Source organism: Mya arenaria, chromosome 2 (genome assembly GCF_026914265.1).
Source record: "Mya arenaria isolate MELC-2E11 chromosome 2, ASM2691426v1".
Classification (NCBI taxonomy): Eukaryota; Metazoa; Mollusca; class Bivalvia; order Myida; family Myidae; genus Mya; species Mya arenaria.
In genome coordinates this window covers 35,836,064-35,862,693 of record NC_069123.1, presented here as the reverse complement: position 1 = coordinate 35,862,693, position 26,630 = coordinate 35,836,064, and the positions used below count along the sequence as shown (strand labels likewise).

Sequence of the window (26,630 nt, the reverse complement as noted above, 5' to 3'; positions counted from 1 at the left end):
CATAAATCCCCTCTTCATGATTAGGTACATGTCATATCAATATATGTGTATATCAAAAAACAGTCACATTTTGAAATAGATAACAATCCAGCATTTCAAAACCTCATTATTATTAAAAACAACGATTGCATTTACACAGAAAAAACAATGAAAAAGAGACCTATTTATAGTGATAAGGTATACCTGAATACAAGACATTTTGTCAATGGTATACATTAATATTCGCTAATATAATACCAATTTATGAACAGTTCAGACTGCGACTGAGGTCCACAACTGTAATCGACATTAGTCGCATAGGTCGATGTACTGAGTGTTAGCATACTTATTAATAATTACTCCTTTGTTGCGTAGATACAGTTGTTTTTACAACAGTCAGGAACAAGAAAAGAATTCACAGAACACTATCTTAATGCAAATTAATGCATCCTGGTCGCGCGTGACAGTCCGAAAATTATGATTTCCATCGCCTAGATTCTCATGACTTTTGTGTTTACAAACACTCCGGCATTGTTGAATCTTCAAAACCAGGCTTATACTTCAAAGTGGTTAGCAAGTTGATAGCGAAAATTATTTCTCATACCTACTGTAATAGATAAGATATTTAGATACAACTTGCTTCACCATGCCTTGCTAACATTGTTTTGTTTGGGTAAGGTGAAGTCGATTCTTCTCCTAGTGTATTGCAACCTGTCAATATTTGATCAATTATTGCAATTAAATCTATTAATGAACCCAAATGAAGTGTTGTAACGCTGGAAAGTAAAAAAGAAGCAAAGTACGAGGGTCATCCGTAAAGTTCGTGGACTTCGGTATTTTCAAACACATCTTTTGAGAAAAAAAAACAAAACACTGTTTCTCAATAAAACTATGTTGGTGCTATCTACATACACAAAAACACACAGAAATATTGAAAAATAACAAATGTATAGTACATTGAACATAGCATATTAGCAACTGTACGGAGCACTTTGTACGACGTAATGACGTCAAGATCTAAAAAGCGTCAATATTTTTTAAAATATTCACCATTATGTGCTATAGGAACACTCCTTACCTATTTTTGCATTAGTTGTGTTATTCTTATGCATATCACAGTCCATACTAAAAGAAAAAAAAATAGCATTGAAAAACGGACAAACAGTGTGGTGGTTTTGTTATGCTAGCAGATTTATTATGCATATATAGATAAAATAACTAAAAACAATAATCAATTCGTTTTAAATTTCTACATGTTGCAGTTTAACAAAATACGAACATATTACCAGCTAAAGGCGTTTTGTAGGACGTATGTTGAACTCTTTAAAACTTAATGACTTTAAATGAAAACAAATATTATATTTAAATAAAGACAATCTTAGCTATATAAACATAAAGCAACATTGGGATTATAGGATCCTATACTGTAGCCGCTATCAAGGTCAGGTCGCTCTCCACAGGCGTAGCAAACGGCCCCAAATGGCGTTGTGAGGCCCGTCTCTCCACTACGATTTTCCCTGCAAAGGAAACAACGGCAGGATTTGGAGCAAATCAGTAGACCTTCATTAATATGAGATCACTGCCAATGAGAGCCCTTTATTGCTGGTTCAAAATGAGTGTATTAAAATACGACGCAAAGTACACTTGCGACTGCGCATGGTTGATTTCCCAAATGTGGAGAATCATATAAACATTCATTCTACAATTTGTTTCTGTCATGAGTTAAAATTTACGAGTTTCAGAGTTTATACAGTTCAGTTTGGCTAAATATAAAAAACGGCCCACCATATCAGCACTTTCGTCAAAGTGAACGTGATATTTGGCAACTTACTTGTGCATATTTAACACTGCAGATCCTTACTTCACCTTGCATATATGATTTAGAGAAAAGACTTTTCAAACCAAATAATAATAGTTGTAATAAAAGTATTCGCATGTGTGAACAATTATGAAATGTAAGTTAATTCTTTCAATATTTTTTCCGGTACACGGAGTTTTGTTTCAACAATTTCTTGTATAAAAATACTTTAACAAAATTGAATAACACACAGATCAATAACGTGAAACGGTCTATGAACTTAAAAAAATCATTTCATCTTCTTAAAGCAATCATTTCATTTCAGATGTGTATACCTTCGCCCTGTGCATTTTTCTTGTACGCAACGTAGGTCAGTAACAAGTAGATTTATGCTTCTTTAACACAATACATAATAGAATAAATAATGTTATCATGTCCCCCCAGGAGAACTCCTGTGTAAGGATCTCAAAAAGGACAATATTGTTGTTTTATCCAACGGTATTGTGAGTGGTTTACAGAAGCGGATTGGGGGAAGGGGCGCAGTTTCGTCAATGTTAACTTTTAATGTCAACATCGGAGAAAAAAGGAAAAAAATGCACCATTTCTATCTAGAAATTGTTAAAAATTATTTGATGAAAGCTACCAAACCCCCTGTCAAACTTTCAAACCATAACAATTTTAGTTCTTAGGTAGGGGCGAATGTTAAAAGGTTGTGACCCTCATTTGTCAATTTCTGGATCCAGCCCTGGTTCATATCAAATAATAGCTGTCTACACAATCAAGCCAAACTAAATGAACATGAACTACTATCATTTATCAAATTGAATATGATATATTTCAAATTAATTTTAAGACTTTTTAAATATCAAATTCTCCCCCAGGTTGTTTGGAATGTTATAACTGCCACGGTGTGATGTCACCAAGTTCTTGTCAAAGTCGACGCACATGTGAAGCGGGACAGGTTGATATTTTTTAACACAACTAAAATGTGAAGTCTAACAAACGTGCTTTGTAACAAACTTATGGGAATTATTGCAAGATTGAACAATGTAATTTACTGTTAAAACATTAAAAATAATATTTACTTTGTGCCAGTGAAAGTCTGCGTGCTTAAAGTGCATTTATAGCAACGCATATTCATGTTATTTCCTAAATATGATCATCTCATTTTCCAAGGGTTTAGATTTGTTTACCATATCCTACCCTCTAGTTCTTTATCTGTGTGGTTTCAGTCGTGCTACCAGGAGAGTCGTCGGACGTCGGCGGGAACCGTGTTTGATATGGGATGTAGGGATACAGCGGTACAAACCAGTCTTTAAATTTCGTATCCCTTCCTGAATTATTAAAATGCATCGCTCTTGTTTTTTTTTTTTTCTAAAACAAATGATGATATTCGCCTAAAACATTCAGACGGCTTACGTTACGCTGAATAAAAAACTCCTTACCACTTAAGGTCTGCAGTGTAAAGTTGATATATCATTCATACAAATCATTATGTTAAAGAATCATTCAACACCAACAATGCAAAGACATGTTGTGTTTTTTTAAACGTGATCCCATTACCGAAATATGTACGTAGGTGTGTGCTCTGATGGATACCATCATTGTTGGTCGGTCCGTGGAGAAGCGCCAACAGGCGGACTGCCGCAAGTGCTGCTTTGCTGATCTTTGCAACGACAAGTTTTGCTCCTTTGGTCTGTACTTTTAATATCATGATGTAGATTTATCTTAACCTACTTTCATACCTTACATTTGATTTATTTAATTTGGGATATTTTTGTTACATTCTGCAGCCAATTATATGAAATTAAAAATAAGTGAAATTAAAACAATTTGGTTGGAAAACAGATATTTGGATAACATTGACCAAGCTAAAAAATTGAACATTCATCGACGGGTGATTTCGGTTTTAATTTGGATAAAAACAGCCAAAACAAAAGTGTGAAATGCTTTCCATCTTAAACACTAGTCATAGAATAGTATATTCTTAAATATCGACACAATTTACAATGATAAGCTAAATGAACATGCCTATGTCTGAATTGTATGCAAATGTATAACTAGTATGTGAAAAAGTTTGGACAATGTAAAACCTACTTTTATTGTTTACTTATATTTTTAAAACGTTTAAACTATACAAACAACATAATAGCGGTAAGTATACTCCTTGACGAGGCGTACTCGACAAGTAGGTTTCAAATCGAGATTTCCCTCTCATTTCACGATAGCGTAAACTATCTTATTCGATCGATCGATTGAAAAGCATTTATAACAAATGTAACCCAAAGAAATACTTGCGAAAAGAAGTTCGAATATAACTGATTGTTACCCAGAAATTTATATGAAAGAAGAAATCATACACTGTACAACTATTTAATTTATAGAAAATATATTTGGAAAACGTATTTTAGTTCAGTAAGGCAAAACTTCAATGCCGACAAAATAAGCTATTTAATCGAGTCCTGTAATAGTCTAACGTTCGCTTTCGATTTCAAATTTAGACTATAGGGAATGGGACGTAATTCGAAAGTTATCAAATTCTATAAATACTACTGTAAATAATATGATACAAATGTACTATTTCAGAGTTTAATTCATTTATTTATTATTTATTATATGTGTATCGATCTCATTAGATGCAGCTGCTATTTATTTATCTATTTAATACAAACATACTTTTTTTATAGTTAACATGTTCACTATTTGTATTTCTACACGTAGACCATTATATAAATATTGACTGCCTTGAGGGTGTCAGTGCATATTGTCAACCTGAGGTAAATACTGTCGACCGAGGCGAGTCAATATCTATTTTATTATACCGAACAAAACCTGTAGTATTTTAAAGACTAAAATACCATTTTCACTGACAGCTGCGAATCTTGCTGCCATTTTGGCAAGAATTGTCGGCTGGTAAACAAAGCGCTCAGGTGATACAGACTTTAAGTAAAATACTATCAGTAAATCCCGTATTCGTACCGTATTGCCAATTTAATATGTTCTATAGAAGTGAGGTTTTATAATTAGTGCATTTTAAGGTTGCAATGCCAGTTTTATATTACTCATAATTTTTCACATACAAATCCAACATGGCGGCGTATTTGTAGCGTATTTTCAATTTCATGACGTCAGAGGGTGACAGTGCGGCAGAGGGTGATAGTGCGGGGTGTTTTACTATATGTTCTATAGAAGTGAGGTATAATAATACATATTATATGACTGATTTGATCACAGATCATGTTGGCCTATTTCAAATATATATTGTGTGTTATATTTCCTTGATTAAACCTTCTTCTTCTATAACATACATTTCCGCCACTACGCCTCTTTCAGTTTATCCAGCACAAGTTCGGCTGACAGGTGGTGTTTCCGCAGCCGCAGGTCGCGTGGAGATTTCACTTGACAATGGGGAAACGTGGGGAACCATCTGTGACGACAGCTTTCTTAATACCGAGGCCGGAGTTGTATGTAAAATGCTTGGATATCAGAGGTAATCTATTTTCGCTCACAATTTTAATTTGAACATTGTAACCACCTTTTGAACGTCGTAGTGCGACGACAACTAATTCCTACAAACAACCTCTCCTGCCAAACCAATTGCCTAATTTCAATCAAACACGGAATGTTCCAAATGCGGTCCCCTTTTAGATTTCTTAGGCTAAGCAATATGACAAATAAAATCTAAACGAATTGTATATTGTTCTTTGTTGACCAGAACATTGAAGATAATAAAACACATATTGACGATTAAAGGTAATCCAATTGTTAACTCATTGTCTAATGGTACTTGGCAAGTCTTTGTTTACAAACGGTACGAGGTGAAGTGGTGGAAGTAACGTTGGTTAGTGGTGGGTAACGACGGTCTGTGGTGGACTATAAGACCAGAGGTAAGAAAATTCATTAAAGTTATCGGGAAATTGAAATGGTGTTTACAAGATAGGTGCAAGATGACATCCTGTTATTATCGATTTCGTAATCTGTTTGTTATTTAAAATGGGGTGAACTACTTCCAAGTTGCATTAACAGATATGACAAACGGTTCCCTCTCAACCCTAGTATGGTTCACTAAGCCATTAAGTAAACTTTATTTTCAACGTGTTCCAACAACTTTCACTCACTTTTACACTTCACCTGTACACTTTTGCTTTAATCAGAGAGCTAGTCAATTTCTCAAGTGTTTCTGTTATGCGCATGAATTCGTCTTAATGAAACATTCACACCGACAGTCACATGCAATTTACTGTTGCAATATGTTGAGTTCACTAGGCACCTTAGTTCCTGTGCAACTCTTAATGTACATTTAGCGTTTTTTTATCAGTTATGTTATGTTGCAATAGCACCTTTAAAATATATGATTCATTGAAAAAAGCTGCAAACAATTTGTGTACATTCAACTGTCCATTGCAAGTTATCAATGATGCGTTGCTTTATTTTCTAATGTCGCTATTAACACCATAAAATACTGCCAAGATATGGTTGCATGCTAATTAGGACAACATTCTTTTTTATAACTATGTTTTCTAGGCAAAATGTTTTACGACAAAATGGATGATGCCAAAACGTGTCCATACATTTAGCTGAATAATTCTTTACGAATATACATTCTAACACGTTGTATGTGATTTTGTTTTGGAAATTGGTTATACATATATTAAACGCACTAGCCAAAGAACAGAATTATTTTACCTTAGACATAAGGCAATAAATGATGACACTTAAATGACCCTTATGTACATGTTTTAAATGATCTGTATGTTAACGAACACACGTTTTATTTTTATAATCTATACGCACGTGTACGTTTGTAGATAAATTTTGACCAGACAAAATGCTTTGGCGAATGCAGGTCATATATACGACATCATCTCAAAGATCAAATCATGAAGTATTCATTTTTATTCCATACTAAGTTGATAAGATCCCTAGAATATGTACAGATGTTAAATATTTAAGCTCTCGCAGTTAACTTAAAACCTTTTTTTTTGCTGGCTTGGGATGTGTCAGCGTGTGACGTATTGTTTTTTTAAAGTTTTACTAAGGAAATCATTCGGAAGAACAGTCTAGCTTATACATGCCGTTTTCATTTTTAATAATGTTTTCTTTGTTTCTTCCCCAGGGAGTGCCTAACAATTCTCGATCAACACATCTGGTTTTTAAAATTTAAATAGAAATGTTGTAAGAAACACCTGAACATTTGATGACGTTCAACCATTTATGTTATGACCTTATTCGGGTTTGTTGAGATAAAGAGTGAGGTTGTGCACACATACTGGTTTAAACCCCCAGTAAATTTACATTTTGCTGACCGTTCCCAGGCAATCCTTGATATACACACCTAGATGTATATAGTATATAAGCTCTGTGTTGTTTGTTGCTGTTGTTACATGTTTCTTGTTTGTGATTTTTGTGTGTGTGTGTGTTATATGTCTTTGGTGTTTACCCTGTGCCATTAAACGGTGTTTATGTTCAAAATTTTGGCTACTTAGCTTGTTTCTGTAGTTTTCCATGAAAATATTCAATACGAGCGTTTTGACATCTGAAATTGACAGAAAAATATATTTATATTAACAAGGTTAAAATTAAATCAATGTCATAGACCAAGGGATTAATAAAAAAACATATTGTCATTCACTAGTCAAGGAAGAGGACGTAATTTCGTTTCATGCAAACATTAAGTGAGAAAAAGGTTTCATGGCAAACAAAATGGCGGATTTAGAATGAAAAGTACCGATTCTGGTACCAATTTTTGCCTTGTAAGTGGACTTTTTCTTTAAATTTTGAAAAATGAATACGTCCAGTGTGTGGCGAAAAACATATTCTTCGATCGACATCTTAGTTTGGTATCATTGCTTTAAAGATAAAAAAGTTATTGAACATATTGTGGCTTAGGAGGCAATGTTTACAAATAAACGTGTTGAATATATCCTTTTTCGTATTTTTACGGCAAATATGGCCTATCTGTGCATGTTGTAACTGTGCTTGCATGTATATATAATTCCTATTTTTCAAACTTCATGGTCATTACTCGACTGTGCATGTTTCCATGTCGAATTTTTGTACCTTAACCCCCCATTATGTTTATTGCAAGCACATTACCCATTTCTTGGTGAAATGTAAACAAGCTTCTGCAAATTGTTTAGCCTTTAACTGTTTCGATACGAATATGGCTAATATAATTGTACAGAACACTGTTTTAAAACATCGTGTAATGAAAACAAATAAATCATACACCAAAATATGATACATGTAGGTCAGAGTCTAATAAAAAACTTTATATATATTTTATTATAAATTGATAAATTTACACGCAAAATAATACTGCTTTCTAATGGTTAAATACCTCCCCCCCAACACCATACACTGGCATACAGCGCGAGAAAGTACGTTACTATTTTTAGAAGAAAAAATAAAAATGGTTGAAGGTAATTTATATATTTATATTTCCTACGGAAAATAATAACAGATCTTGCACATATCACTGATTTTCTTTCAATTTCTGGATTACTTTAATGGAATTTCTAATCTGTCTTGTTTTCAACCACAACCCAGCCTTAAATCACTACTAACCAACGTTACTTTTACCACTTAACATAGGATCGATTTTATAAGGTGTAAGTAAACATGACTGAGGATCTAGGTGCTGATCCATAACGATCTTGGTAGTGAAGTGAAAGTGAGAGTGTGATCCTTTATTATATTATCAGCCGTGATTGCCACCTAACCAATCGATTGACCATTTTGTAACAACTATTTTGTCGACATATAATAGCACATGGTTTTATAATCCAATGGATTAATATGGCAATCTGACAAACATCCTTCAACCAGTGACGAGGTGGAGGTAAGTTCCATTTTGCGTTATGTTACTTTAGTTTAAATGCTTTATGGTTTAGAACGCTGTCGGAAGCAATTTTTTTTGCATTGGAACTTGATTTCCTTGACTACAGTAGTCGGTCTTAATAAGCTCTCTCGCACTCGTTGTTTTAATTTTATCTAGACATTGATATTTTTTAACTTGTAGCAAACAAAGAATAGTAACCATGACAAGCATTTGACTTTGTTTACACTTTGGATATATATGGACGTGATTATTGTATACATGCTCATATTTCTTACATCACAGACAAGGGGCCATAGCAACATCGCAGTTTGGGACTGGGTTAACTAGCCAGAAGATCCTGCTTGATGATGTTGATTGTCGGGGCTTTGAGACAAATATCTTCAACTGTCGGCATAGCACTGTCGGTGTTAATAACTGCGACCATAGTGAAGATGTCGGCGTCTCATGTGTGTCAAGTAGGTTGAACAATTAATCTACTATTATTTCATTGTATTTACTTGTGATTGGTTAGATGAATACCGAAAAGAAAAATCATTTTTCTCAGGTATCTTTAAACTAGTTGAAATCCCTATGCGCATCCCTAAAACAAAAATAATTGAAACGGTTTTTTATCTAAATATTCATTGTCTCCCTATGTAACAAATGTGTGTACTTTTATGATGTCAGATTATGAAGCATGTGCTAATCAATCTGTTTAACCACAATCGTATGCTAAGAAACGATGCCAGTGATACTCGGAACCACAATCCCTACGAGGGAGGCGCCAATGAGTGAAATGACGTCGATCCATTTTACTGAGTTGATTGGACAACCCTTATTATATGAGAGCGAAAAAATCACGCCATTTTTATTTAATCCTCAGCGCCAATGTCGGATGCTCAGATCCACTTGGTTAACGGTACTTCCCCGAGGGAGGGGCGGGTTGAGGTGTCCGTAGACGGCGGGGCCACATGGGGAACCATTTGTGATGACCATTTTAACAACACGGAGGCGGGGGTCATCTGTGCCTCACTTGGATACGAGAGGTTTGCAACTTTATCATGTGGAGTTTTATTTGTTATTTCATCAATAAGTACCACCCTAATGGCAAAAAGCGCACAGAAAATAAAACTTTGCTTTCAAATAATTGACCAAAAGCAGATATGTTGTTTGAGGGGTATAGTTTCTTTGGTTAGACTAGAAATACTTCGTTGGGACTTCATGTTCTTTGATGAGAAACATGTACTTTAATTGGGTTACATGTTCTTTGATGGGGCTACATATACTTTGATGGGGCCACATGTACTTTGATTTGGCCACATGCTAATTATTAGGGTTTCATGTACTTTGATGGACTGCATGTACTGCAATGGGCTACATGTACTTTGTTTTGGCCACATGTTAGTTAATAGGGCTACATGTACTTTGATGGACTGCATGTACTGTAATGGGCTACGTGTGCGGAATACTGTCATGATGAACATTAAACATTGTAATATTTCAAGATTTGTTTTCTTAAAAATGATTTATTTCTTCTTGGAAATATAGGGCAATGGGTTTATTTAGCGAGCATTTACAATATCGATGCATTATTCCTATATTGTTTAAAGGTGTTATACACAACAATATTATTGCCATTGACAGTTAATAATAGCTGTCATTTGATCCTTACTCAGAGGATCAGCACTCGCGAAATTGAATTCCTACTTTGGCGGTGGATCGAAATCGCAGGTCATCCTGTTAGATGACGTCTACTGCAAGGGGAACGAAACGAATATATTAGCGTGCCAGCACCGACCCGTCGGTGAAAGCAACTGTGCACACGTCGAGGACGTTGGTGTTTCTTGTCTTAGCGGTAACGTTTCTTTTGTGTATTCCGTTAGATCCATTTTATAAAACTAACCAGAGCAAAGAAGGATATACATCAAATTGCATATAATTGCTGAGAAATAATTGTTTTCGTATTATTTACGTATTAGCCATGATTTTTGTAAGAATTGATTTCTACATTGTCTCAAAATCCCCAGCTGGTGATGTTACTTCACTTACTTAATATACCATTTACACTTATAATTATAAGTATTGCACGTTTTTACGACAAAGCGACTAACCTCCGTGTGCGTCTTGTTGACGGTCCTACCTCACACGAAGGGCGGGTAGAGGTGTCGGATGACGGCGGCCTCACGTGGGGCACGGTTTGTGATGACGGCTTTGGGGACATGGAGGCCAGGGTCGTGTGCCACATGCTGGAATACCCTTGGTGAGAATTAACCCTACCATTTATATTGTACATCTCGTTAGAAGTAGCACAGTTTGTTTCGAACGAAACTTGAAATCAGGTCATTAGTGAACCTGCCTCGGTATTTTATGATGGTAGGATGTTAAAGCTGCACTCTCACAGATTTACCATTTTTACAACTTTCTTATTTTTTGTCTTGGAAAGAGCAAATTTTTGCGTAAATATCTGCAAACCAATAATATAAGATTGCTGACAAAAGATCAGATCGTACATTTTCATATTTCCATTCGAAAATTATTGTTTTATGGCCTAAACCGTTACTAACGGTTTAAGAAAAATGCATAAAACATCAATTTTTAAACTGAAAAATAAAAATTTGCGATCTGATATTTTGTCAGCAGTCTTATATTACTGTCTTCCATGGATGTTCGCAAAAGTTGGCTCGTTCCAAAACAAAAATAAAAAAAGTTGTCAAAACTGTGAGAGTGCAGCTTTAACTGATAGATGTTTTTGAACAGTTTAGCGTTTTCAATTTGTGCCTCGGTATCTAAAGATGCTCTTCAAAAACTATTCCATATTAGGGCGGGCGCTGTAGCACTACGCAATGCGCCTTACGGTGAGGGCAATTCCACCTCTCTCATCTTGTTGGATGACGTACAGTGCACTTCCGCCGACATGAACATCTTCTTCTGTAGACACAACGGTATCGGTGAAGAAAACTGCGACCACAACGAGGACGTCGGTGTTCAGTGTCGTCCGAGCAAATGTCAGTATATCACTTCTCGTGATTTGATCTAACTAAAAGTAATTGAAATTGACCTATACATATATTTAAACTGTTACACTTCACCGTTGACTCATGGAAATTATGAAATTAAATAGTTTGTATAAGTCCAACTGGCTGAATATGACGTCACACGGATGCTGGTTTCAGCTAGGACACGCTTACGACAAGCGTTAATGCTATTAAAATTGAACATTCACAGCAAAGTTTTGAATAGGATTGCGTTGTTAAAAAAGTACATATTTTTACATGATAACATGCTAAATTCATTTTTCTTACAATGTAGCTTTTTAAGAAAACACGTTGTCGATTTAATAACGATATAAAATGAGCAATTTTCTTTTGCAGGATAAACGAAAAGGGCAATTGTTTCATTTTACATCAATATGCTCTCATTTTGCTTGTATATATCGTAGAAATAAATGAAATTTAAAATTTCAGTCAATGAATTTTTTTTATTCATTATACTAACAGCTGACTTGATGCATTGTTGGTGTGTATTATCAAATTATTATAATTCGGCAAATGAGATTATCATTGCTTATTTATTTAGAAGCCTCTTATGAAAATAGCCGCCCGATTTAAGTCATCCGTTGATTTACAAGGTTGGTTATTTAGCGCTCATATTGTGAGGAATTATAAATTCTGTACAACACAAATAAAAAATATCCCTAACATAAAACTTATAAGGGTTTTATACTACGAGACAGTGTAAAATTTCTACTCTTATCAAATATTTATAAAAAACAATAGTTCGATTTACGTCATGCTTAACGTTTTAGTATAATACGTATTACATAAGAAACAGGTAAAGGGGTTAGATTTTTTGAAATTGCTCAAACACGAAGTCGGTTAGGTACACTTGTCTTGATAACAGGCAATTTGTAATTTAAAAAAATGAATACATGTATTTTAAACAATCAAAAATTAAATGAACAGTTTTTACACAAATTAGAAAATTAGATAGGATACTATTTTCAACGAAACACGACACCGTTTTTCCCGCGAAAAATGACGTTTTAGACGAATTTAAAATAAGAAACGTACAGCAAGAAAAAGAAAAATATATGTCCGTAAACATTTCCAATAGACACACTTGAGGTTGAAATTTTATAGCGTTGGATGAAGAATTGATGAAAATACCGGTTATTGTAGATGGAACGTCTCAAAATTGACGTCAGTGGTATATTTTGAAGACTCGTAGTTTGAAAACTGTTCGGAATATTGAAAAAGTAAAACAGTCCCAGTTACTTCAAATACAACTGAGGGCATTAGTATTATTTCGGATTATTTTGGATACCGCGTGTAAAACGTACACAAAACAGAAACATTACAAACAAGCTATTTTGCTTAAAACGATTGATTAAAAGTATCACGTACGCGTGGACTCCACACACTTAGACCAGCCCAATTGCGTTCATACATTCATTGCATTCCTTAAATAATGACATACCACATACTGGTTATTTTTGAACGTGATACTTAATAGATTCAATATAATAGGGTTATTAGCCAGCCGACTGAAATCAAAATCTGCAAAAATCCACGAGAGTCGAATATGATATGCCGGATCAAAATGCAGTACTAATAACCCTTTTATTATAAACATTACTGGTTAGATCACTTAAAAGCCAGATGTTTTCATAATAAATGTCATTTTAACGACGCACTATTTTGTTTTATGACGGCCGTACTGCACTGGAGTGGAACATGGATTACTGTATTTTGCGATATGTATTTGATGTGGATTTATGATGGGTATATAATAAAATGTAGACTATACCTGTGGTTTCAGGTTGCGTTACTGAAAACCCTTATTTTTATTGTTTGAAAAAGAAAACGGATGACAAATCATAAGAATGTCAAGTTTAACACGCCATGTTAATCAAACAGTACGTCATATAATATCAGATTCCGCAGCATTGAATTCGTGAAATGCGGATGTTTATCAAGCATTATAAGAGTAGTAATTTGAATGTTTTGAATTTGTTTTATCATATAGAAATGACTTGTAGATGCCTGACTTTAAGTGTATCGGTGTGGACTGTTGGGGTGTGTGCGTTGTGTGACACGTTCGTTTAAAAGATTTTTAAAAGAATCATTTTGAAAACTCGATATTATATGCAACTTAAGACTCAGTTCGTTGCATAGTTAAATAACTTAGGCAAAAATATAGGGCTTATATAGCTATGGAAGAGTATCAGATAATGTCTGATAAAACCTCGAGGTTCACACGATGCTGTGTTATACGGAAATGTATGGGAATGTCCAACGGTATCACTTACTCGACTTCGCTTTCGTATAATATGCTAATAAGGAAGATACGTAGGAGGACAAAAGCTAGATTTGTAAACAGTGCATGGCATGTTTTGCCATTAAACGGAGCCTCCCTGCTATTTCACAAGTAGCTGGAGAAATACTGCAGATTTTTAAATGAATTTTCACATGAATTAAGAATGCAAGTGATGCAAACATTTTTGAATGAAAAAATATTAATGTTGTTTAGTTTTTTTTTCGATTTCATCGGTCAATACCATTACCTATTTTTGCTTCAAATTAATATTTTTGCTTTCAATTTAAATATTTCATGAAACTAATCCGGATCTCTCGTAAATCACTCTGTTTCTTCAAGTCTTCTAGTGTCTGGATTTGACTGCGAATTACAGTCACTTCTATGTCATGTCACTTATGACGTTTTCGGTGATGGTGTCACGGCGGAAACAAGCCATTATGCAGCCAATATGCACGGGCAAACAATAATAAACTCAAACAAACAAATTAGACTTTGTTGTTTAAAAAAAGTCACGTGATGTCGTAGTGACGTTTTGTGTGCTATTTTTAGAATATAATTTCGGCTTTGTTGCATGTTTGTTACTGCGATGCATTTTTTATCAACCTGGCCCCGATTTCTCGAAACTCCTTAAGTCCCTTATAACAGGATTAAGCTAGGCTCACTATTTTTGGTGTTCAATAAATTGCATAGTATTAACTTCTTTAAGAGTTTTTTTACACAATAAACCATTTTCCATTTATCAAAATTCAATTTAAGTATGTATTTTGGCTTATTGAAATAAGCTACTTAAGTCTGTTAAGCTTAAGAACTGTCGAGAAATTGGGGCCTGGGGATTACATGTGTAAAAAAAGTTAAGATATTTCATTTGGATATACATGCGCTTAGATAATCCCTGGGGTAAGTTTACTTGCTAAAACATACTTGGACTTTAAATCTTACTTTAAAACGTAAATGAAATTCGATCACATCTATCGCATGTTATTACGAAGGGTTAACACGTAGCACTTGATATGGAATGCGTGAGAAGTTGTTTTTAGCGAGTGCCTCCTTTGTTTGACGGTACTTAATTTTCATGTTTAATCTTTGTGCTGGAAAATGACAAAGTATTGTGGCTGTAACATAATCATAAATAAAATAACTTCTCTAACCCTGTCCGGCGGTCGACTTAATATTCATTTTTTGCAAATGCATCTTTATCATATACAATAAGAAAACTCGTATAAAATTTAATATACTTGTGAATGACACATACATAATTACAAAATGAAATAAAATACTTTTTTACAATTTAATAACTTTAATCCAAAACAGTCTGTTGTTTTTTTCGTTATTCGAATGCAGGTTAGTCATGCTATGTTACACAAACAATTTATCTCACTCAAACGAAATAGCAGTGAGCGTCGAGTTAGTAGAGTTATTAATTAAAGTTTAGTAAAGATTGTCGTAATATTATTTTACGAATCTATAGAACATAATTATCAATAATGTAAAGATATCATTTCAACCTTGGATTCTACAGTGTCATAGCAGTTTGGTATTTTCTTAAAAACTACCATTTTCTGTTTATCTCGTCATACTCGTCAAAACCCTTATCACCGCGCCCTTCGGTGTTTGACATCGTTGTCTCAAACGTAGTGTCATATTCGTCGTCGGGTTCTTGGTTTCCTTTAAATCCATACACATTGTCCGTTATCTCTACCCGACCCAATGGTTCATTTAAGTGGTTGTACGTTTCTTCGCTATTTCCATCCGTCTTCGTCTTGTAGGTTGTCATGGAATCATAGTCATTGACAGGTCGAGGTGAAAGAAACTTAGGCATATCATTGCTGTTCATATGATCATAGTTCTCATCTCGCTGACCATTCTTACAGTCGTTGTACACAGTATGTGAAGTCTCAACTACTCCAGGATTTATATGTTTAGCAACTCCGTTGGCGTACATATGCTCATCATTCACAGGTACTGATTGTATAGATGAAAAGGTAAGGTCTTCACACATTGAATATCCGTCGTTTAGATACGCATTAGGATGAGTGTTTGATTTTGGTTCTTCGGCTTCTGTGGGAAAATCCTGCATTATCGATTCGTTTGTTTCCGCTACGTTTTTACCGTTCCGAAAACAATGTAATGTTCCCCTGAAACACAATTAATAAATACAAAATGAAAGTATTAATCTTTTATGTAGGATATTTGCAAACTAGTTTGATGATATAAACAGAAGTGATATAGGAATATTCCTTTCAATGTTATATGTAGAAAAACACCAAGTGCATGTTATAAATATCTTAAAAAAATATCTAAATGACGTACAGTATCTTAATACACTCGATAACTCTACAATACTCAGCATTTTATTCTTTAAAACGAACACATATTTAGCCAATTTATACAATCATTTTTATTCAAATATATACAGTCGAACCCCGTTGGCTCGAACTGCCAGGAACCGGCGAAAATACCTCGAGCCTCGGAAATTTCGACCCAAGCGGGATTGTTTACCTTCAGTGTAAAGAAATCGGTCTTTTACATCTAGTTCGAGCCAACGATGAATTCGAGCCAAGCAAATTCGAGCCAACGGGATTCGACTGTATACACATCTTACTAAATATCACTTGAGCAAAGTACACTAGACAAACTTGTGTTTATATTAAAATCTCAAAAATCTTCCTCCTGCATATTTTATGCATTCTAACCTTTTCCAAAGAATAACCATGACAACTGCTGTGACCAGAAGAACGCCAGATGAAACACTAGCAGCTATCACTGTGATGGGAGACTGATGTACTACTGGATTATTTCAAACACCAATAAATGAATATTTACATGTATCTATGAATATCGGTAATATATATTTATATAGCTAATTTAAATACAAATTTGTAGTTTGACCAGAGTATTCCTATCAACGTTTCTAGAAACTAAAATTCATAATGAGGCTTCTGCCCCTTTTATTATTGTAAATATATCTTGTGGCAAAATGTTTCTACAGAAATGGTTGCTTTATTTTAAAGTATTGTCAATTTATGTTAAACAATCAACATACATATTCAAATGTTGACAATTTTCGTTACAATATTGCCGTAGCTCGATTATACTTTTTTACGTAACATAAAATCACCAAGAGTATACGTGTATTATCACGCATTCAAGTATGCACGTGGCTGTAAACACAGACGTCTCTTGGATCAAAGATGCTCATGCTGGCGAAACACGATTAACATACACATGTATATCTATCTTACATTTTTCTCAAATGTTAATATATATTTTCAGAATAGTTTTACATAAAATTGAAATTGCTGCTAACGGAAATTGCGTTTTGTACAGTCTTGCAGCTAACTTAAACGTATATCGTATGTGCAGCATTTGAATAACACCTTTTATTACGAGTTAATGACAACGTAAATTTTCGTCATGTTACCAGAATGTTTATTGATTCTGTTTTTACTTTATCTTATCTCCCCAAGAAAAACTTGCTACAAAACTAAGCACAACATGATCGCAAATGCATTATATTTGTGTACGGCTATTCGCATCTACGGAAAGTGCCTATTAAAGAATGATAAAGCGACACAGAAATGTTTTATTCACGACTCAATATAAAAAATTTCGACTTAGTGTCTCGAAATTTCGATTTTATAGTAACTCGATTTTTTGACTCACTAACTCGAAATTCGATCTTAGTTTAGCAAAATTTCGATTTTAGTAACTTTGTTTAAAGTTCGACTCAATATCGCAATATTTTGACAAGCAATAGCAAAATTTGAACTACATTAACATAAGTTACTCACTCGGAAATTTGACGTTCAAATAAAAAATCGACAGTGCGTTTTTAAACAATCTTTGTCATCATGTGCCGTCCCCCCGGGACAAATATGTAGAAATATTTATAACGCAAACTACCCACTACGGCTTTGATTATTACAATATCATTTTTATATCTAATTGAAGTGTTTTATATTGAAATTTGACAATTATCTTTTATCACCCCTATGAGAATGAATTTGAAGCCCCAAACTTTCAAAAGGCAATAACTTTAAAGCTATCGCACTCCCTTCAGCTGAACCTATCAAATCTGAATTTATCTGTTCGGCAAAAATAAACAAGTACATTTCACACGTCAGTATTTATTCCTCTATTAATATATACAACATATTTTTGACGCAAACTATTGGTGTTTTAATCAGGTAAGTATTTTCTCAATTGCCAAAAACACGCGTTTTAGAAATACCCCAGGGACAAATTCTGTCATAAAAACACCGCATGTTAGCCAAAACTTCCATTGAACTAATATATATGCAAAAACCTACAGAAACATGCTCAGTAGCAAAGAGTTTAAACATAAACCCGGTTTAGTGGCAATGGGCAACGCCAAAGACATAGAACACAAATTCACAAACAAGAAAGATAGAACAGCACACAACTCTACAAACAACACAGAACATAATTACTATATATATATATATATAAATAATTGGTATGTTTATCAAGAATTGTTAGGTACCGCCTTGGAACGGTCAGTAAAATTTTAATTTACTGGGGGTTTAAACCAGTTTATGTGCACAAACCTCACTCTTATCCCATCAATTCTTAATAAAGATAAAACGCAAAAGATAAATCTTATCAAAGTATGCATTAACTTGAGGAAACTTATCAATAAAACAAATAATAATAAAAAACGAAAAGGTAAACCCCAAGTACTATGATTAGAGATCCCAACTCTATCTGCAGACGGAGGGAAACAATTCAGAGCACCTAATTCAAATACTTTTCAAAGATACGATGCAGTAATCGTTAGAAACCAAAAGCTTCACACACAGTCTGCCTTAAAAGGTTTAAAACTGTGTGATCATAAAGTTTCATAATAAAAAGCATCATTGTACTAAAACTGGGAACAAATAAAGAAAACCATTATTAAAAATAAAAGCGACTAGTATATGCTTTTCTCTCCTTCCAAATGATTTAAGTCGATCTTTCGCTAAGGTCTGAATTTCTGGACAGTTGAAAAGTAGACTTAACTTCAATGCGAGTCCGTTAATTATGTTCACATATGCCGTTTTAACTAAATGGTATGTACACCATGTTATATCACAATTGCTGTAAAATAAGTAAATAAATTTAAACTTAACACACCTTTCTCAGCTAAACTAGAGCTCGTAGGGGATGTTAAATCTCTTGTTTTTGTCTCGTGATATGGCGTCGATCTTTCTGACGTTGATGTATGAGTTGTATATACATGACCTTGTGTAGTTTGGTCTTCGGATTCCTTTGTAGAAGTATATTTGGACGTAGTAGTTTGCATTGTTGTTGTAACTCCACCACCTGTAAAACCCAGTGTTCCATTGTTAAATAAATGATAATATGACAATCAAATTTAAGATACTGATACTCTATCAACTAACACATTTTAACGAGATGCTTGATTGAACGATGATACGTCAGAAAATCCTTACGCATTTGTAGGGATTTGTTTTTTGAAATTGGATCATTTGAAGATCTCAGACGAAAAAGCGTTCTGTTAAATACAGGCTTGTCTATGTAGTTATCATACCTTTGATTATTGATTTATTGTCGTATTGAACATGTATTAAGTTTTAAAATAACGGTAAAACACTGATAACACTGATAACCCAAAGAAAGATGATTGCCAGGAATGCGTTCTGTTAGTCAGGGGCCTGTTTTTAATGTAGGTTTCTACAACAAAACCAGAATAAACCCTCATGAGAAAGAAAATCTAAAACTTATCATTGAAACAGTAAAATAAGAGTTCCTCGTTAAACAAGATGTTAAATGCAGCTTTCATTACTTTCTGTTAACAGTAGTTTTGTCTTTAAATGTTTGCAATTCCATTCATATATCACTATTTCTTCAGTTTTACTTTTTTCTTGATAATTTTATTAAAGCGCAGCAGCCTACTGGATGTCGCTCTATTAGTACATTCATAATATAACTCTTACATACCCCGGCATAGAGCTGTCCTTTGTTTGGTAAAGTCACCGTCAAATCCGACTTTAAGTTCACCCCCAACACATTTAACATAGGCGTACTGCATCGGATTGGAAGTAGCAAAGTTGTCTGTAAGTATTTTTGTTTCATTGACTTGGCATTGTTTGACACAGGTGCTTCAAATGTCATCTATTGAATGCTTCCAATATTCGGGTCCATATGTTGAATTGCAATGTTTGTAAATGAGAAGAAGAACAAGACAATTGACTTGCATTACATAGTAGATTTGTAAACTGTACAGGTTAACAATTATACAACAATGCGGTGTTGACCCGTATGCAGTTTAATTTTATTTGTAAACCTAACTAAAAGCATTATACCATGAACACTGAGCAGAGACTCCATCCTGATAACGCTTGTCCAGAACCCTCTTGTTTCATTTAAGTTTATTGACTGGATATGTCGAAATGGTGTTGGAAACAGACCATTTTCGAGACACTTCTGTCCAGTGTTTGCCCATGTTTTATTTCTTTTTCTCGGAAATGCCTCAATCTCTCCATCAGTTTCTAGAACAAAATATATATTTTGCTTGTTTTACTTGTCAAACTGTTGGAATGATCACTGTTGAAGTAGGTAGCTGTTTAACGGATTTGCGACATTGTCTTAATATTTCTCCCATTCCAGTAAGATCCAAATATTTATCCATGCTGGAAATCCTTTTCTTGCCCACGGGCATAGATACATAAGTAAATACGATTTTTTCCACTACGTACACAAGAATTCAAGCGAAAACATATTTTGTTAATATATGTATTGTTTAACTGAAGTGGGAGATAAAAAGCATTTAGCATGGCCGCATGTGTAAGAAAGGTTTATACCAACCCTCATTAAGGGTGTTTTGCATAAGAATAACTGTTGGAATTATCATTGTTGAGTTAGGTTGGGATATAGCTATCATGGAGGATACTTATATTCCTCCTACCTCCTATAAGACATCGTACTTTTCAAGTGTTCTCCGCTAAAAATATAGATAAGTGTACTGCTTGCTTTTTAAAACTTACGTGATTACGTATCTGCTCAGGATTACTTTGCATATCAAAAAGTACATAAATCACAGTTCTTGTCAAGTGCAGCATTTTTCTTCGCTTATTTCAGTGATTCAGTGGAATCATACACGAGCGGCCATGGAAGATAATTATGTTTTTGCCCATGGGAAAAAATCGAATAGTATCCGAATGAAAGAGCTTTTCTTCACTAACGTAACGCACCAAAAATCCAATGTAAAACTATTTTTTAACTTTATTTTGTTTAACTGAGTTGGGATAAAAAACATCTACCACGGCCACTACCCTCGCGCAGGGTTTTCTGCGGAACCTAGCTTAACCTCGTTTTTGCAAAAACAACAACATACGCTCGGGTTGAGATGAATCTATCTCACACTCTTGGCTATGAATGCTTATTGTTTTTCCTACGGACTTCATTTGAGTTGTGTTAATGGGTATAAGTTCTGACACTACATCAACTTACGCACGCTAATTATATTTACTATTTTAATTTAGATTTGTTTAACACGGACGATTGTGAATATTTACTGCAACAATAATTATTATTGACTATGTAATTATAATCATGACATGAGAACGGTTACAGAAATATAATAATAAAAAATACTGTTACAATTGGCTATGTCTAAAATGACATTTAACATAACCTTTTACAAGGGCGGACAGTTTAGTCGGTATGATGTATTTTGATTTATTTTTCACCTACCATTATACGGTTGTTTGCTACACAAAATTGAAGTGTTCCATGACCTGCTGCACAACCACCATCTGACCTTCTTCACATTATCAAAACGAACGCCTAAACATCCGTTAGTAACATCATCACAACCAAGAGAACAACTCGAAACTGAAAGGAAATAAAACATGATAATGAATACTACTAGTATGTACGTTACAGCTAGATGAATCGGTCGATGATATACTTAAACTAGCCATAAATAAGGAGAACGGGAACTTAAAGATAAACCACACACGAGCAACTTACCTAACTAAATAAGTAATAAGTTATTTTTTCTAAATATAGGTTGTACAAACCGTTTTCGATAGTGTATATTGAAAAATTGCTGTTTCCAATAGGTCCACACGGATATTTATCTTCTGATCCGCACATGGAAGTACATCCTTTTTCCTTGGTAACAAACGATTTCAAACACTTGCACTCAACTTTCTGTCAAACAGTAAAGCAAAATGTAGCAAAAAAGCGAAATAAACATGTCACGATCAATTAAACATTAGACATCGTACACATATAATGTGTTTAAAACTACATTTAAAGTTTTATTTCAAAAGTGTTTTATTGGTAACTCAGAGAATGACATTTGATCATAAGTTGTTGAGATGCGCATCTATCACAGTGCTTCGAAGTAAACCAAGTGCTGTATAACGTTGGTTTACCAGGACAAAAAGGAATAAAATAATATTATCCCACCTCAGATAAGTAGATCCAATAATTTAACCATGCTAGAAATTTTTATCTTGCCCACGGGCAAAGATAAAATGCCCGTATGGAACTTCTTTTTAATGGTCACCACATTTTAATTACCTCCCTTGTTCGTCTGAAGCATCATGGAAACATTTTCTTGTGGCAATATTTAGAACGCTAATTTATTATTTCTCGATTCAAATGTAACCATAAAACAGTTTTCATGCACCTTTCAAGAAATAATGGTTCACTCTCCTTAGAACTATTTAGACCGATTTGACTATTAACATCAACTGAATCACTGCGCGCATATCCATGACATTCACGAATTATCGCATATCCATGCGCAATTATTTTCACAAAGCACAAAAGAGTTCCAGCAAAAAAACACATTTTTACTTAATGTTGTTTAACTGAGGTGGGAGAAAAAGCATCTACCATAGCCACTCATGTAAGATAGGTTCATCCCGACCCTCGCGCAGGGTGTTTTGCGGAAACTCGGTAAGCCTCGTTTCCGAAAAACACCCTACGCTCGGGTTCGGGATGAGTCTATCTTAAACTCTCGGCCATGGAAGATACTTATATGATTACCTATCAACTACTTTCTAAAAAAGAGCGATTTAGCAAGAAGTGATTTAAATGCCTTTTTCAAGCATTAAATTATGCCCTGCATATTATCCCTGTAAAATAATATCATCCCTCTGTATCAGCCCCCGAAAATTTAAACGTTTTAAGGACCTGCCCATTGTACGAATGGAGTCACTTTTTTCAGTGTATCGACTTGTAAAACGTGACTGCCGCAATAGAGCATTTTTGAATGTTTGAACAAAATTGATGATTTTTAGTTTGACACGTGTATGCAATCTGAAAGTGTTAATGCCATTGTATTGTATTTAATTCAATGTTCATTATTGAACATTGCTACATTGTTAGAGAATGTAGAAATACTTCGAAGAGTCTGAAGCATGAGAAAATGATTACTTTAAGATAGTGTGACTGTCCTGCATTTTGACGGATGGATTGAGTTCAATATTAGCCAATGGTATAGTATTTTGTTAAACCCTTTAAAAGGTTTTAATCCACAATTGTGTTACGACACGAGATTGAACATATTTCACTTGAATGCTGAACCCCAACCCTCTGGCTACGCACTATATACTCCCAGGAATGATACGAGGCGGCATGAAATGTCCAAATAATAAGATACAATAATACAACAAATAATAATACAATAAAAGCAACAGGGACGAGCCCATAAGTCAAAATTACTAACCCTCAAATAAATCAAATGTTATTTGTATACGTAACGTTTGGATTTTTTAGTTTGATGGCAATCTTAACCTTACTTAAGCTTCCTTTTATAGCTACTTAATATGATAACGGCATTTTTACATTATTAGATTTAGTTGATCGTGGTTACGTGTATCTGCATATAGACTTGAAATTGAGAGTTGCAGATTGGAGGGACCCAGTCCTATTCGCATTGAACAGAGAAAATATTTCTCATGCAGCCTCTTAGAAGACAATTTTCATTTCGTGTTAGAATGCAGTTTAAATTCTGATGTGTTAATATTTATACTCCTAAGACGTGGAACAAATATGCAAAATTGGAAGGAGTTCAAACATTTGCTACATTTTATGGAATGATTAAGAATCTCAACTAGTTATAAAACTTATAGACCGCCAAGCAAATGTTTAGATGATCAGGGGCTAGCATAGTCCTCTTCATTAGTATATATGTGTGATGTTTTTGGTGGAAATAAACTTATATATAATGATATCTCGACAGGTTTTGAACATTCAATATTGTTTGTTTAATTCGTAGGATATTTGCATTGAAACAACTTTAAACACGTTAAATGTATGTTTATCTTCACATTGGGTTTATTTTCTGTCGGATCATCGCGGCTGAGTTGTTATGAAATTCTCAAAGTTTTGTGAATTTCCATTTATCACTTCATTATCACAACACGTAATAAATGATACAGTTTTATGTAAACTGTGGGTTAACTGTGTGTTCTTCCTGCTCGGTTGACTGATTTAAATCAGGTATAGTGCATCTAGGTTGTTTATTTACCTATTTGTTTATTTACTATTACTTATTAGTAATAATTACATCAGTGTCCGTTTTTCGTACTCCAAACATGTCACATCCACTTTGCCATCTACAGTCGCTCAAATTTCTTACCAGCAACACATCGGTGTCATTCAGTGTATTGCAACCTTAAGAGTAAAACAATAAAACAGACATGCAACGGCTTAAATGAATCTTTAGAAACGTAGCATAGTTTTATTTGTTCAAAACCAGTGACCTAACGACAAAATCAGAAACTCATATTCATGACATGCATTTCAAATAAGTAACATCGATCAGCTCAAGCTAGTAAAATTAGAAATCAATCGCATTGAAAAAGCAACATATATCACATACACACTTACCAACATATGAATAACTCAATCGAGCTTTGTATAGTCCTATCCATGCACCCTCCGATGGCAAGGATAATACAGATACATCATCGTTCACGACATAAATACCTTCATCTGTAAAATTAAGATCTGGAACGGCCAGTGTGCAGTTGATTTCCCCCCAAATTGTTGAATCGTTTGATAAAAAATAAGCGTTACCTGTAAAAAAGTGCATTACAACAGAGTAACATTTTGAATTTACAAATCATATTGCAATGCAGTTGTTAATTTCGAATGTATTAAAAGCTCTTAAAGATATTTTTCCTTTAATGCTTCATAGTAAGCTTTAAAGGATGGAATGTCATAGAAAATCAGAATAAAAACAAACAATTAAATACTTCAAGAATTATTTCAACGAGATTCACAATATTCAGCTATAATGGTTTGAAAAGAACTGTTTAAAACTTAACTTACAAATGTAGCGACGTTTTAAGCATTTTAAGGCTTAGCCTGTATAACTATTATAGCGCGTCATTGTACATACTGTCGTTTGTGGTCAACATGTTCATTTGGCAAATGAGAAAGCAGTATTTATGAAGTTTTCAAGTACATTTCTTTCAGTAAATCAGTAGTCAATTGTTATTAATTTAAAACAGGTAAAGCGATAAATATAAACTGTGTTTGTGGGGGTTTGCACGTAAATATGTGAACCACCAAAAAAAGGACAAAGTTTGCTAGTATGATCTTACACCAAAAGTGACTGTGTCGCATCAAACCATTTATTTTAAAAGTATAGTAGTAGAAACCAAGAGGTTAATGTTTTTCTTATAACCGCATAACATGCAAAATCAAAATGTAATATTTATTAAAAATAATATAAGTTCACTTACTTGAAGCAACCAACAATATTGGTATCACAAGCAAACCAAATATAACATTATGAAAAACAGTAACATTCATCCTTTATATGGTTTTTAAAAAATACTTATAAATAACGATATCTTCCTTGTAAGACTAGGTTGTGAATAAAACAGGTGAACATTGATTCAATTTCTTAAGCTGAAGAATAAGGAAGTGAATTGCTCGGGTATCATAAACAGTAATAAAAGCCAAACACTACATATAAGGAAAATATTGTATACACCTTTATGGGTATCTGGTATATAAGTTGATCTAAATAAACAGTTTAAACATCGTTTTAACTGCTATCATCTTTATACGTTTTATTTGAAGAAAAACATGTTTATAACACATCATTACTTTAGATTTTCAAACCTTGAAATACGAGGCTTATATTACCGAACTTAACCGTTATATACACATAAAAGGCAGCAATTTTGGTCATAAAACACGAGTTCGAAGGTATCAGCTCAATTTAGAAGCTGCCTTTGCAAAATAATTCATTAGACTAAGGGTTTCTGGTCTGATTTTCAGATATCCCTGAAATGCCAGATACCTTTTTCATTTTCACTTTACCTTTGCATTGGGCTTATGTTTGTAGCCGATCGTTCAAATCCTTTGTCTCAAGCGATTAAAAAAAATCCACCTTAGCTCATATACGATGCTTATATCGATACAAATACGGTACCCAAAACCTGGCAATCAGCTACTGTAGGTAAAGTGGAGAATTTATTATTATACACAAGTGTTTGCCGGATATTCACAATTGTGTAACAATACAAAAAGGAGTTACATTCGTTATAGTGGAATAAAGCTCTTTTCTGCAGGTTAAACACGGAAGTAATACAATTAAAGCCTTTCTGGGATCCTCGTTGTTATGGTGACGGCAATGGTACACTGTAAATCTTTACATGTTTGTTTATTCTTTTAAGTAGAATACTTTTAATTATTTTGCATAAGCAAGGAAATAAAGAG

The 26,630-nt window shown here is 34.0% G+C and overlaps 2 protein-coding genes across 2 annotated transcripts; one reads left to right on the top strand and one right to left on the bottom strand.

The window, feature by feature from the left end:
• The first annotated feature begins 1,842 nt into the window (after positions 1-1,842).
• LOC128224256 (neurotrypsin-like) lies at positions 1,843-12,032 on the top strand. Its single transcript, XM_052934060.1, has 12 exons — positions 1,843-1,934; positions 2,103-2,147; positions 2,659-2,738; positions 3,010-3,078; positions 3,357-3,471; positions 5,111-5,267; positions 8,901-9,073; positions 9,481-9,643; positions 10,274-10,452; positions 10,701-10,857; positions 11,418-11,602; positions 11,969-12,032. Coding segments are annotated over exons 1-12 (1,332 nt in total). The 5' UTR covers positions 1,843-1,927; the 3' UTR covers positions 11,971-12,032.
• Positions 12,033-15,127: 3,095 nt separating this feature from the next.
• On the bottom strand, positions 15,128-25,797 carry LOC128223450 (uncharacterized). The gene is made up of 10 exons (XM_052932733.1): positions 25,646-25,797; positions 24,786-24,974; positions 24,463-24,569; positions 21,959-22,091; positions 21,630-21,770; positions 20,240-20,425; positions 19,875-19,988; positions 19,047-19,235; positions 16,607-16,700; positions 15,128-16,048 (listed from the first exon to the last, which is right to left on the bottom strand). Exons 1-10 carry the CDS (start codon positions 25,713-25,715, stop codon positions 15,463-15,465), a joined length of 1,809 nt encoding a protein of 602 aa, XP_052788693.1. The 5' UTR covers positions 25,716-25,797; the 3' UTR covers positions 15,128-15,462.
• Positions 25,798-26,630: the final 833 nt, after the last annotated feature.

Bases quoted from the DNA above. Each gene is read 5' to 3' on its own strand.
- LOC128224256 (XM_052934060.1), top strand. The intron at 5,268-8,900 runs GTAATCTATTTT...CTTACATCACAG, and splicing joins AAAATGCTTGGATATCAGAG to ACAAGGGGCCATAGCAACAT. The intron at 9,074-9,480 runs GTAGGTTGAACA...TTTAATCCTCAG, and splicing joins CGGCGTCTCATGTGTGTCAA to CGCCAATGTCGGATGCTCAG.
- LOC128223450 (XM_052932733.1), bottom strand. From the start codon at position 25,715: ATGAATGTTACTGTTTTTCATAATGTTATATTTGGTTTGCTTGTGATA. The intron at 21,771-21,958 runs GTTTGTACAACC...ATTTCCTTTCAG, and splicing joins AATATACACTATCGAAAACG to TTTCGAGTTGTTCTCTTGGT. The intron at 16,049-16,606 runs GTTAGAATGCAT...ATTGTGTTTCAG, and splicing joins ATGGTTATTCTTTGGAAAAG to GGGAACATTACATTGTTTTC.